Below are 12,467 nucleotides of genomic sequence, written 5' to 3'. Positions count from 1 at the left end.
GGCTGGGCTGTCACGCCAGCGAGGCTCCAACAGGATAAACGGCCATGTGCAAGCCCGGTTCCTTGGACCAGCTGAGTCCTGCCATGTGGGAATGTGGGCTCGGTGGTGTCAGATCTGCTGATCTTTCAAGAAAAACAACAACAACAAAAACCCCCCAAAATCTGGAGTTATATAAAATTTCTTGATTTTTAAGTGTTGGCATCTGACTTAAAAACACTTAGCAGGCCAGCATTGTGCAAGCTCCCAAAGCAGGGCCAAGGGCCAGATGTGCCTTTAGCCAGGAGAACTCCAGAAGGCACCATTTAGGGGGTTTGGGGCCAGGGTCTTTTAGTTGTAACCTCTGCCTTACATTCTGCCTCCACAAGGTCCTTTGATGGCCCTGGCACAGTGTGGGGGAGGGTGTGGAGGAGAGGTCTTTCCTTCCCCAGCACAGGAAAATTATTCAGAGAAAACAAAGACGTCTTGGAATGCAGCTGGTGAGGACTGTGGCAGGGATAGAGGAGGAGACAGGGCCAGGGCAGGGACAGGGTCAGGGAGGGACCAGGAGTGGTAGAGGGAAGCATACCAGGGGGTCTGTGCTATTTCCAGGATCAGGAGTTGATGGGGCTGAGTCTCCCACAGGAAGGAGAATAATTATTTTAAGGCCTGGTGGCCAGCCATAGAAATAGACTCCCTGGTTAGTTTGGGTCACAGGATGACAAAGCTGGCACTTGTGAAGCCCCTGGGCTGACAACGGGTATTCGTTACCCCTAGGATCCTCATGCAGACTTGACAGGTAAGCCTCATTATTCCTGTTTTACAGAGGCTTGGAGGGCTCTAACTGCTGGGGCAAGGGTCACTGGGTCTGAGTTGTCCCTGGTCTCACTCTTTGCTGAGGGACAGGCTGGCACATTCTGGAGAGAAAGTGTTATGTCTTCCTTTCCTTGGTCCCAGACATCTTCCTCAGGATGGCTGACCTGGAATTGGTTGCCTTCAGGGTGTGAGAATTCTCGGAGGCTCTGTCTGCATTTCTCAGTGCCTGGAGCCTTGTTTCTCTTGAAGGTTCAAAGCTAGGCCTGGACCATCATCACACTAAGGCAGCTGGTGAGGACTGTGGCAGGACCAGGGGAGCCACGCTTCTTTCCTACCCTTTCTCTTTCCCAGCCCTTGTCCAACCGTGCTCTCTCAGGCCATTAGAAGAGGGAATTGACCAACCAGTGAACTTGACTGACTAGGGTAGGGGCAAGAGAAATTTCCCCTTCACCATCCAAAGTTTTGCTGCAAAACTAACTCACCAAAGGCAGATTAATTGGAGAAAAGGCGTATCAATTTCATTAACATCTACACAAGAAAAATCGTAGAGCAACTGCCCAGCCCCTGATGAGGTTTAGAAGCTTATATACCATCATGGCAAAACAGGTTGTGCGATGGGGAAGAATTCTGCTGAGAGGATCACTGAGGAGAATGAGTGGATCAGAGAACTGAGATTGACTTGTATGTTGTCTTGTGCTAGGGGCTTTTCAGGTGCTGTTACATTCTTCTCCTTGACTGGCCTTGATCTTAAGCAGATAAAGAACTTCAACTTCATTCTGTGCTTAGGGAGAGAAGGTGGAGGGGAAGGCAGAGGAACCTTGAGATTTCTTCAGTTCGGCCTGCCAAAGTGCCACAATTTTGGAGTATCGGTTTCTGAGCCTCAATACTAGCTGAAGGATACACTGGTACAATGATAGACTGTTCCCAAATGGCCACCTTTGACAATTCACAGGAGAGAAGCCAGGCCAGAATAAGACATGTCTACACAGGGACTGCCTTTGCTGTTGTTGCCGCCACCATCTTGTGGTTGCTGGTTGCTACTGGGGGGCCCAGGAGTCAGACAGATCTGGGTTCCAGGGTTTGCCATTTACTCCCTCCAACCCCAGGCCCTAAAAAAGTCGCTTCTCTAGGAGACCCTATTTCTCATCCATCGGAGAGTCACAGCAGTGCCCTAGAATGCTGCTAGGAGGAAGGGTGCCCGGCCTAGCCCTGTGCATGGTGGTGCACTTCTAAATCAAGCACCTGCTTCCCCTAAGAACATGCCCAGGACAAACTTCTCTGTCCTGTTAAGTAGGAATAAGGAAGAAGAGGAACAGATGTTTTGTCTGGACTTTCTGTTGAGAAATACATGACATTAGATGTTTTGTCTACTGGGAGGAACAAAATGACCAGAAGGGGGCTTTCAAGAGGAAGAGCTGATGTGTCAAGGGGTCTCCAAGGACTGACCAACCAACCAGAAAGAGGTAGAAAGGCCACAGAGTAGAGTTATGATCAAGGCCATAAAAGGTCTTTGGAGCATGTACACAGTTGAGGTATCAGTGTCCCTAAGTGATCTAACCTCATTAGCATAGTAAAAATCACGCCTACCCACACCGTGATAGTTTATAAATGCCATAGCAACCTCCAGAAATTCCCATACAAGGATAGAAAAGGGGAAGGTTCACCTCTCTGGGAATTCTCCACCTTTTTCCAAGAAAAACTATGAATATTCCACCCCCCACTTAACATAGAATTAGGAAATCAGCATAAGGGCAATAAATCTTATTAAACTGAGGGTCTCCCCAACTTGCAGGGGTAAACTCATTCCATCTTTGGAACATTTGAACATTCTATGCTTTAATAAACTTTGTTTAATAAAATTTTACCCCAACTTTGCAGGGGTAAACTCATTCCATCTTTGGAACATTTGGACGTTCTATGCTTTAATAAACTTTGGCACTTTGCTTGCTTGCATCTTCTTGGTCTGCTCATTTGTTTATTGACTGGGTACCAGTAACCATTCTTTGGTACCGGGAACCAAGAACCAGGAAACATGAAGTCCTCACATCTGATCCCCACACCTGACAATCATGCAGGCTGTTCAGGGCTGGCTACTTCTGTGTGAGATGAAGGTGGATCTGAGGAGGCTGTTTCCAGCAAAGGCCTTGGTTGACTTCCCTCCCCCAGCCCCTTCACTGTTGAACTTTAGCCCCATTCTCTGTTTCTAGATGTGGCAATGCTTGCCATCAGCACAAAGCAAGTAGTCTGGAAGAAGGCAGATATCTGTGGCAGGAGACTAGCCAGCTGATGGAGGATGGCTGCCTGGCAGGGAAGGATGTAACATTCACTGAGTACCTACTATGGGCTGTTTTAATGCTGGGGCTTCCCAAATATGACCGCCACAGTGTGTCAGTGAGGCAAAGGTCATTACTCTCTGGGATAAAGAAATCACTGCTGGGCGGCACCTCTGGCTCAGTGGGTAGGGCTCCGGCCCCATATGCCAAGGGTGGCAGGTTCAAAACCGGCCAAACTGCAACAAGAAAAATAGCCGGGCATTGTGGTGGACACCTGTAGTCCCAGCTACTCCGGAGGCTGAGACAAGAGAATCGCCTAAGCCCAGGAGTTGGAGGTTGCTGTGAGCTGTGACACCATGGTACTCTACCGAGGGTGATAAAGTGAGACTCTGTCTCTACGAAAAAGAAAGAAAGAAAGAAATCACTGCTGCTCAAAGCTTTGGCAGTCTCAGAGGAGCGAGGAAAGTCAGAGTTTATGAAGAATTGGAAGTTTGTTTTAAAGCCCTTTGGTGCAGAGTAGGCGGTAGGTAGGGGGGGGATTTGATTAGGATTGGGTAAAAACTTCTACACAACCGTTCAGGATTGGTAGAAGCAGCAAGGCGAGGGTGTTGTGAGGGGAAGTCAAAGAATCTGAGGACAACACTTTATTTCCCTGGAAAAGTTAATTGGTCTTTCAGAAGTTCCTGTCATGAACAAATAAACAATGTAGTTGGGGGTGGACAGCCCGGGAAGAGGAAAAAATTGCTGTTGAAGACAGTGAAATAGCAAAGTCATGTGAAGGCAGACCATAAGGTGTGGTTTGGGGGTTCAGGCCAGGCTGAATGTGGGGGTAGGTGGTTTTGGTGCTCAGTAGATGCTTTCTGAGCTGGGAAGGAGGGATTACACTCCCTGCGTATAGCAGGGGGCTCCAAACTGGCATCATTGAGTACCCTGGAAAGAAGGGGTTCACTTCCTTGTGTCCCGTGATTATCTGGGGCTTGGATGAGAGAGACATGAGCCAGAGATGGATGGCTGGTGACATCAGAATGGAGGGGCCTACTTGGAGGAGGGCTAGGTGTGTGTGGAAGGGGGCAGGTACAATTGGGCCTTGCCTCAGAGTTGTTTGAAGATTTATCATGAAGGGGAGAGTGATGGCCCTTGGCAGGGGCTTGCTGTGTACCAAGCCCTCGACCAGGTGCCCTAGAGGCCTAACATCCCTGAGGTAGTGTATAGGAAGATATTTCTTTCCTCGCCCATTGCTACTTCATGGCTGAGGCCCCTATAACAAAAGACATATTAACTAGAGAAAAGCAGGCAGATTTACTTAATGTAAGTTTTTCATGCCATGGTGGCCTTCAGAAATGAAGACCCCCTAAAGTCAGAGAAACCTGTGTATTTTCTGCTAAGTTTGATGAAGCATATAGTGTGGAGAAGTGTGACTGGCCCAACAAGGTGGGATCTAATGATAGTAAACCAGGGGGAACTTAGCAAGACCTCCCTTCAGATTCTTCTCCGTGTCCTTGTGTCTTCACAGCCAAGAATGTTCCTTTTCTTCAATACAGGGAGGATTTTTCTTATGACCTGCTTCAGGGACACAGGGTGGGTATCCCTGTATAAAGGTCAAATAGTGACCTTTTTAGGTTTTATGACCTGCTTCTGCTGTTTTCTCAAATGCCATGGTACCATATTTTAGGGTAACATGTCTCGAACCCCACTAGTAGATACTGTTATCTTCACCCTAGAAATGGGAAAGTTGAGGCTCAGAAAGATTCAGAGGTATGTTCAGGCCCACCCGGTGGGCTTGCGGCAGAGCTAGGATTCCAACTCAGATGTGAGGACTTAAGGCCTATACTCAGCCCCACATTTCCCTGAGACTTGCTCTTTGCAGCAAGGAGGTGACTCAGGGAGGCAGAAGTCTGAGCCTTTCAACAAAGAACAAGCAGAGGAATGTGGTCCTTCCTGTCAAGTTGGCCCTTGAAACTCTGCCCCTCATCCCCCAGACTCAGTTGGCATGAAGAATGCTGATTCCTGCCCACAGGTAGCCTGTAGAAGGAATATCTGATTGAGCAGATACTGGGTGAAAAAAGGGTTTCTGGCAGACAGACTTTTAAGGCAATTTCATGACTGTCTTTCTAAGACCTGCAAGGGAGATGGCTGACTGACAGCCTGAACAGAGAGGTTTCCCAGAAAACACCAGACCACTGACTGGCTGGCTGATAAGCACATGGACATGGTGTGCCCATGTGAATGACCAGCCGGTAACTGACCAACAGGCAGGCAGGCACACAGACCTATTGTCCACCAGCTCCTGCTGTGTGCTCCCAGCCCTGGGAACCAGTGGCTTACCTATGACCCCAAAACCTAGCTGCCTACCTAGGAGAGAAAGGGACTTTTTTTTTTAAAGTGGGGCCTGGCCCTCTGCCCTTCCCCTCATTCCTATAGGCGATGGCCAGCCCAGCCCAGCCCAGCCCAGGTTTACTCCCATAGCTGTCCCCTCCTCCTTTTAGGGCTTGCCCCTTATAAAGGCCTCACAGAAGAGGGAGGGGCCTCAGTGGCCTTCCACATGAGGAGGACACACAGCCCAGGAGTTCTGTCCTCAGTCTGGGAGTTGGATGGTTTCCTGCCAGCCCCTGGGTACAGGCTCCAACCCACAGGAAGGGTTTGGAGGGGCAGACAGCCTGCCTGACCAGGTCTACCCAGCAGTGGACTGACCACCACCACATGACTGCTGCTGCTCTGAATCCAGAGAGCCACAGTGGTGCTTTCCTCTTCCGCCAAGAAGTATAGGCTGTGGACTCTGCCCTCCAGAAACTGCCGTTTATTAAGAATAAATTATCTCAGGAAGACCTGAGCCTTAGCAGAAGAGGCTGACATGGAAGATTCAGGGAGAACCAGAGGTGAGGTTGGCTGGAGTAGGAGCTCACCTGAGGAGGTGAGCAGCCTCTGGGAGCGGGTAGGTGAGATGGGAGGGGTCAGAAACTTGGGGCTAGAAAGTTTGGAGCACAGAGGAGATGCCTCTGATGTGCCCAGGAAGCCAAGCCAAGGGTCCAGGATCTGGCCTATAGCCGTGGGGCCCCATGTTCTGAGCCGGCCCACTGACCCCTCCCCATCCATTCCCTGGGCTTCCTTCAGAGCTGGGGCTGCAGGTCAGTGACTTCTGCCCTCCCCCACTCAGCCCCAACCCTGGTTGGCCTGGCCCCTTGGTGGGGTGGCGCTGCTTTCTACGAGGTGGCCTGGCTAGGTTTGGATGGGCCAAGACAGAGAAGAGCATTGTATTTCTTCCCCCCATCAGACCAGGAGCATGGGGAGATGGTGGGTTTAACACCTGGGCTTGAGTTTAATGCCTGGGCTGGACCAACTTTAGCCAGCAGAGCTGGTTCCTCTGAGCCTCCATGTCCTTATCAGAAGCATAGAGATAATAAAGCACCATCAGTACAGAGCCCTGGGGAGGGTTCCTGAAAGCGTGGAAAGCATGTAGCCCAGAGCTTAGGCCACAGCAGCAGCAGCTCAGAAGGGGCCCCTCCTTCTTTGCTGGGCTCCTGTGCTTTGAACCACCTTACTTCCTCTTTGCCTTCAAAGTGGACCCCTGCAGGGTCTCCGCCACAGTCCCCTTCCCTAGGCCAACCCCTCCTCCTTTCCCTATCAAAAGGCGGTTTTATTACAATATCTCCTTGTTTCCTGAGTCCCCCTAAAGGGACTCCTCCCCAGCTATCTTCATTTCCACCTCCTCAGTCAAATTCCTCAAGCTGTTTGTATAGACATTTCTCCAAAGAAAATATACAAATGGCCAATAAGCACATGAAAACATGCCTGACATCATTGTCATTAGGGAAATGCAAATCAAAACTGAGCTGAGATACAAGTTCACCCTCCTAGGCTGCTATAATTGAAGAGATAGCCAATAACAAGTAAAAACAAAGATGTAGAGAATTGGAATGATCATACACTGCGAGTGGGACTGTAAATGCAGCTACTGTGGAAAAATGGTTTGGCAGTTCCTCAAAGATTTAAATGTAGACTTGCCATGAGATCCAGCAATTCCATTTGTACCTATATACCCAAGTGAGTTGCAAACATGTCTACATTTATACCTGAATGTTCATAAGACCTGAAATAATCCAAATATCTGTCAACTGATGAACGGATAAAGTAAATGTGATATATTCATGCAATGGAATCTTATTCATTCATAAAAAAGATGAAGTACTAATGCATGCTACAACATGAATGAACCTTGAAAACATTAATTGAGGCTCGGCGCCTGTGGCTCAAGCGGCTGGGGCGCCAGCCACATACACCTAAGGTGGCGGGTTCGAATCCCCAGCCCGGGCCCGCCAAACAACAATGATGGCTGCAACCAAAAAATGGCCAGGCGTTGTGGCAGGCGCCTGTAGTCCCAGCTACTTGGGAGGCTGAGGCAGGAGACTCGCTTGAGCCCAGGAGCTGGAGGTTGCTGTGAGCTGTGATGCCACGGCACTCTACCCAGGGGGATAGCTTGAGGCTCCGTCTCAAAAAAAAAAAAAAGAAAAGAAAAGAAAACATTAATTGAAAGAAGTCAGTCAGAAATGAGCACATGTTAAAAAAAATTAAAAAAACCAGAGCACATATTATGTGATTTCCTTTACATGAGATGTGCACTCTGGGCGAGTCTATGGAAACAGAAAGCAGATTGGTGGTTGCCAGAGGCTGGGGGGAGGGAGGAAGGGCAGGTGACCACTAATGGTATGGACTTCTTGTGGGGGCATGAAAATGTTCTAGCACTGAATACTGGAGATGGTGGTACAGCTTTGTGAATGTCCTGAAAACCTCTGGATTGTGTATTTTAAAAGGACAGATTTTATGGCATGTGAGTTGTATCTCAATTTTAAAAGTCCTCAGGTTTCCAGGTGCCTTTTATGAGGAGCACAGCACTACTCGGGGCAGTTTAGGACTCTGTGGCCCCCTCCCCAGGTTTGCCTTCCAGGCCTGGAGATGGAGTGAGAGTGTTCCCTGGGTCAGAGGGGTCCTTAGGTCACTTTTCAGGCTCCAGAAGGAGCATGTTGAGCGAGGGGAAACTCCTGCCCCCGTGAGAGGAACGTGAAACAATGAAGGCTTCCGGCAGGAAGTGGCGCCCCAGGAGGGGAGGAAGGCCAGGGAGGCCTGGACTGCCAGGAGAGACAGGTGGTTCCCATCTAAATGGAGGGGTGGAGTCTCCTCGGATAGGACTTCCATGGTCCCCACTGACAGTGAGCTCAGGAAACCCTCTGAGCTCTAAAACTGACTCTAAAGGAGCTCAGTTTCTACTGACTGCAGGGAGTGGGATGCTGGCAAGGTTGCCATAGTTACCGTGAGAGGAGCGCCCACATGCCTAACAGGGGCCAAGGGGCCAAGATAGCTTGACTAGTGATGTGGTTTGATGGTATGATTTGGGGATTGGTTAGCTCTGTGATTACATGTGGGTTGGCATCCTAAGTGAGGGTTGATATCTTTTCCAAACAAACCTAGGAAAAGCCTCTATTCCTTGATTATGGACCGAGCCTTGGCCCTGCACCTGGCCCCAGAACCCCAATCCTAGACTAAGCTAGACACACGCAGGCCTAGACTTGATCCCCAAGATCATGGCTATCTCATGACTGTAGCCCCAAAGGGGACTGAGAGACTGTGTATGGTTAATCCCTACTGCTGAGGTCACTGCTTGCAGGTTTTTTGTGGGAGGGAGTCGGCAGCTTCTCCCTGGGAGGGAGGTTTATGCTGGCGCACAGTGAAGGTATGACACAGGTGATTGGGCCAGCAGGGGCACAGGGAACACTAACCTCCTAGGAAGATCCTTTCTGTCACTGCCATCTAGTAGTCAGGAAGGCTGAAGGTGTTTTGACTATCAGGTTCTGCCCAACCACTAAGATCTCTTCCCCTGAAACACCTTAGTTCTGAAGTGTAGGCTGCTGGGTCAGGGCCATCCTCTGGGATTCCATCTCCACTCTCACCACCTGGATGTCGGTCCCTCAGGGTCAGAGGGTGAGAGGCCCCAGATGCCAGACAAAGAAACCAAGGCCATGGTGGGCACAGAAGACACACCTGGCAAAGCCAGCCCAGGCTCTCAGGACTTGCGGCCAAGTGTGTTCCACAGCATCAAGGTACCTCTCCAGGACTGGCAGGGGCAAGGGCTTCTGAGCTGGGCAGAACAGGGGTGGCACCCTCTGTGGGGGTTGGTATCTGGAGGGGTGGAGTCTCCTAGGATTGGACTTCAGGGGTCCCCACTGACAGTCAGCTCAGGAGATCCTGGGAGCCACCTCTGAAGGCGCTCAGCTTCCTCTAATTGCAGGGAGCAGGATGCTGACACGGTTACCATAGTTACCATGAGAAAAGCACCCACATACTGGCTGTGTAATGTCAAGCAAGCCCTTCTCTGAACCTTGGTTTCCTCGCCTGTAGAATGGGAGGCTGTGAGGATCAAAAGAATGACCCATAAAAGCCCCCAGCTGGGTTTTAGACACATGGAAAGTGCCCAGTACATGTTCCCTCCTTCCTGAGAGGAGAGGGGCTGCTCTGGGAAAGAGTCCCCTTGTTTCTGGCTTTCCTAGAGAAGTAGAGAAGTGCCCTGAACCTGGATCAGTAGTGGGGTCCTGGCTCCACCAAGGGCAGCTGTAAGCGTCCTACTGGGCACCAGACCCCATGCCTGGTCCTTTTCACACATGACCCTACTTGGTTCCTTTTTTTGTTTTTTGAGACAGAGTCTCACTCTGTCCCCTGAGTACAGTGCCATAATATCATAGCTCACAACAACCTCAAACTATTGGGCTCAAGTGATTCCCTTGCCTCAGCCTCCCGAGTAGCTGGGACTACAGACACCCACTATGACACCCAGCTAATTTTTCTATTTTTAGTAGAGACCAGGTTTCACTCCTGCTCAATCTGGTCTCGAACTCCTGAGCTCAAGCATTCTGCCTGCCTCAGCCTCCCAAAGTGCTGGGATTACAGGTGTGAGCCACTGCACTCTGCTTCCTACTTAGTCCTTAAAATAATCCTGGGAGGCACCACCATTGTCCTCATTGTACAGATGAGGAAACCTAGACGCAGAGAAAAAGAGTGTATTAAGCTCTGGCATAAATACTCTGTTTTTTAATTCTTCAAGCAAATTTTCCTTCTGCTAGGAATTCTGACAGTTTTTTTTAGGAGGAAGACTACAGGCAGGCTGGGGTGTTTGGGGCAGGTGGGGGTGGGCAGCTTGGGGACCCAGTGGGCAGTGTGGTGGAACAGTGAAGAAGGGCCAGTCCATCCCAGGGGGAGTTCTGAGGGCCAGAGGGGGCTCCTACCACTCTCAGTCAGGTGACTCTCTGGTAGCACCCCCCCACCCCTTTACCCAGGTTCCCAGGGTATACCCAGGGCAGCTTTTCTAGTTTTTAGGCCTGTGTGAGAAGCCTACTACATGGGCTGGCTACTCCAATAACACGCTCTCTTCTCTCTCTCCCTGTCTGCCTTTCTGTTTCTGCTTCTCTCTCTGCCCCTCTCTCTCTCTCTCTCTGTCTCTCCGTCTTCTTTGATCACTCTCTTCTCTTGTTCGTCACTCTGCCTCCCTGTCTCTCCTGTGTGGGTCTCCCCTGGCTGTGTCTCCCCCATTGCTATCCCTTGCTCCTCTCGTGACCTCGTTCTCCCTCTCTTTCCCCACCTTCCTCTCCCTGTCTCCCCCCGCTCCCCCCTCCATCTCTGCCCCTTGCGTCTCCCCAACAGCTCTTCGTCCTGTGCCACAGCCTGCTGCAGCTGGCGCAGCTCATGATCTCTGGCTACCTCAAGAGCTCCATCTCCACGGTGGAGAAGCGCTTCGGCCTCTCCAGCCAGACTTCGGGGCTGCTAGCCGCCTTCAACGAGGTACTAGCCCTGGCCCAGGGACAGGGGTGGACATTGGGGATGACTTGCACCCCTATCTCTTGCCAACCTCCCCCTCACTTTACTGCCATAAACCCTTCTCTTCCTGGTGCCCTTGGGCAACTCCTATCACACCTGCTAGCCCGAAACCTCCAAACCTTGGAATATTTGCAACTGTCTTCTAAGACCTGGCAATCCTCCCCTTGGAAGCACTCTACTTGGGACGTGGCATATCTCAGTGCTACCCAGGGTCCCCACAGCCACCCCCTCTCCCTTTGGTTCCTTTGCCTTTACCCAGCTATTGCCCGTCCTAGATAAGATTCAGGGAAAGTCACTTCAATAGTAGTCGGCTGGGCACAGTGGCTCACGCCTGTAATCCTAGCACTCTGGTAGGCTGAGGTGGGAGGATCCCTTAAGCTGAGGAGCAGCCTGAGCAAGAGTGAGACCCCATCTCTAATAAAAATAGAAAAGTTAACCACACTTTGTGGTGGGTGCCTATAGTCCTAGCTACTTGGGAAGCTAAGGTAGGACAATCACCTGAACCCAGGGTTTGAGATTGCTGTGAGCTATGACACCACAGCACTCTAGCCTGGGGTAACAGAATGAGACTCTGTCTCAAAACAAACAAAAAAACTGTAGTGAGGAGACGTAAGTTACTTCAAGAACAGCTCCTATATATCTTGGGGTTGGGGGAGGGAGGGACTCCATGAAGTATCTGTCCTCAGAATTGCCCAGGAATCTGCAGGCCTGCAGGGCCCACATCCAAGCAGAGAAGCAGATGAGCTGCTTTGGGTGGATTTGGAGATCAGAGTCCAGCTGTGCCCCAGCCCCTCCCTCGCCAGATGTTCTCACCCAGCAGAACAGGAAGCTGTCTGTTTTTCCCCAGCCCTGGGCTGATTTTTGTGAAATTCTCTCTCCTTGGGTAGTGTGTCATATTCCTCCGACCCAAGGCCTGTCTGGGTGCTTTTCAGCACCCGCCTTCAGGCCTCAGAGGAGGGAAGGGAAGTCCTTACCTTGCTCTGGGACCCCAGGCACATCACTCTTGGTCTTTAGGCCTCCTGTTCCATTTGTCAAATGGAGCGTGCTTATCCTTCCCAGGGTCAGTCCCCATCCCACCCCCTCTACTGACATTGCTCTCCTCCCCTATCAAGGAGTCTGAGGCTCACCTGAGTCCCCAGCCAGGAAGCCATAGAGCAGGTGCACCCCTAGCTTGTGCCCTTGCCATGCAAGCTCTCAAGCCCCCTCCAGCACCCATATCCTAGGATTGTGATCCTAAGGCTCAAAATTCTAACCCTTGATCCTCTGACTTTAGGTTTGTTTTTTTTTGTTTGTTTGTTTGTTTGTTTTGAGCCAGAGCCTCAAGCTGTTGCCCTGGGTAGAGTGCTGTGGCATCAGAGCTCACAGAAACCTCAAACTCCTGGGCTTAAGCGATTCTCTTGCCTCAGCCTCCCAAGCAGTTGGGACCACAGGCTCCTGCCACAACACCCGGCTGTTTTTTGGTTGCAATTACCATTGTTGTTTGGCACATCCAGGCTGGATTCGAACCTGCCAGCTCTGGTGTATGTGGCTGGTGCCTCAGCC

At 50.7% G+C, this 12,467-nt stretch overlaps 1 protein-coding gene across 8 annotated transcripts in view; it reads left to right on the top strand.

The window, feature by feature from the left end:
* Positions 1 to 12,467, top strand: part of SLCO2B1 (solute carrier organic anion transporter family member 2B1) — a 56,565-nt gene that overhangs the window by 6,818 nt on the left and 37,280 nt on the right. For 3 of the 8 annotated variants that reach the window (XM_023514933.1, XM_023515896.1, XM_023515410.1), the window contains exons 2-3: positions 9,030 to 9,157; positions 10,752 to 10,889. In XM_023514933.1, coding sequence (XP_023370701.1) covers positions 9,030 to 9,157; positions 10,752 to 10,889 — 266 coding nt within the window. The other 5 variants (XM_023516666.1, XM_023516417.1, XM_023516147.1 and 2 more) reach the window with 5 other exon arrangements.

The sequence above is a fragment of the Otolemur garnettii genome, unplaced genomic scaffold (assembly GCF_000181295.1).
Source record: "Otolemur garnettii isolate 467f Iridium unplaced genomic scaffold, OtoGar3 scaffold00001, whole genome shotgun sequence".
NCBI classification, from domain to species: domain Eukaryota; kingdom Metazoa; phylum Chordata; class Mammalia; order Primates; family Galagidae; genus Otolemur; species Otolemur garnettii.
Note: the sequence above shows the minus strand (reverse complement) of the source record. Positions and strands in the feature narration are given on the sequence as shown.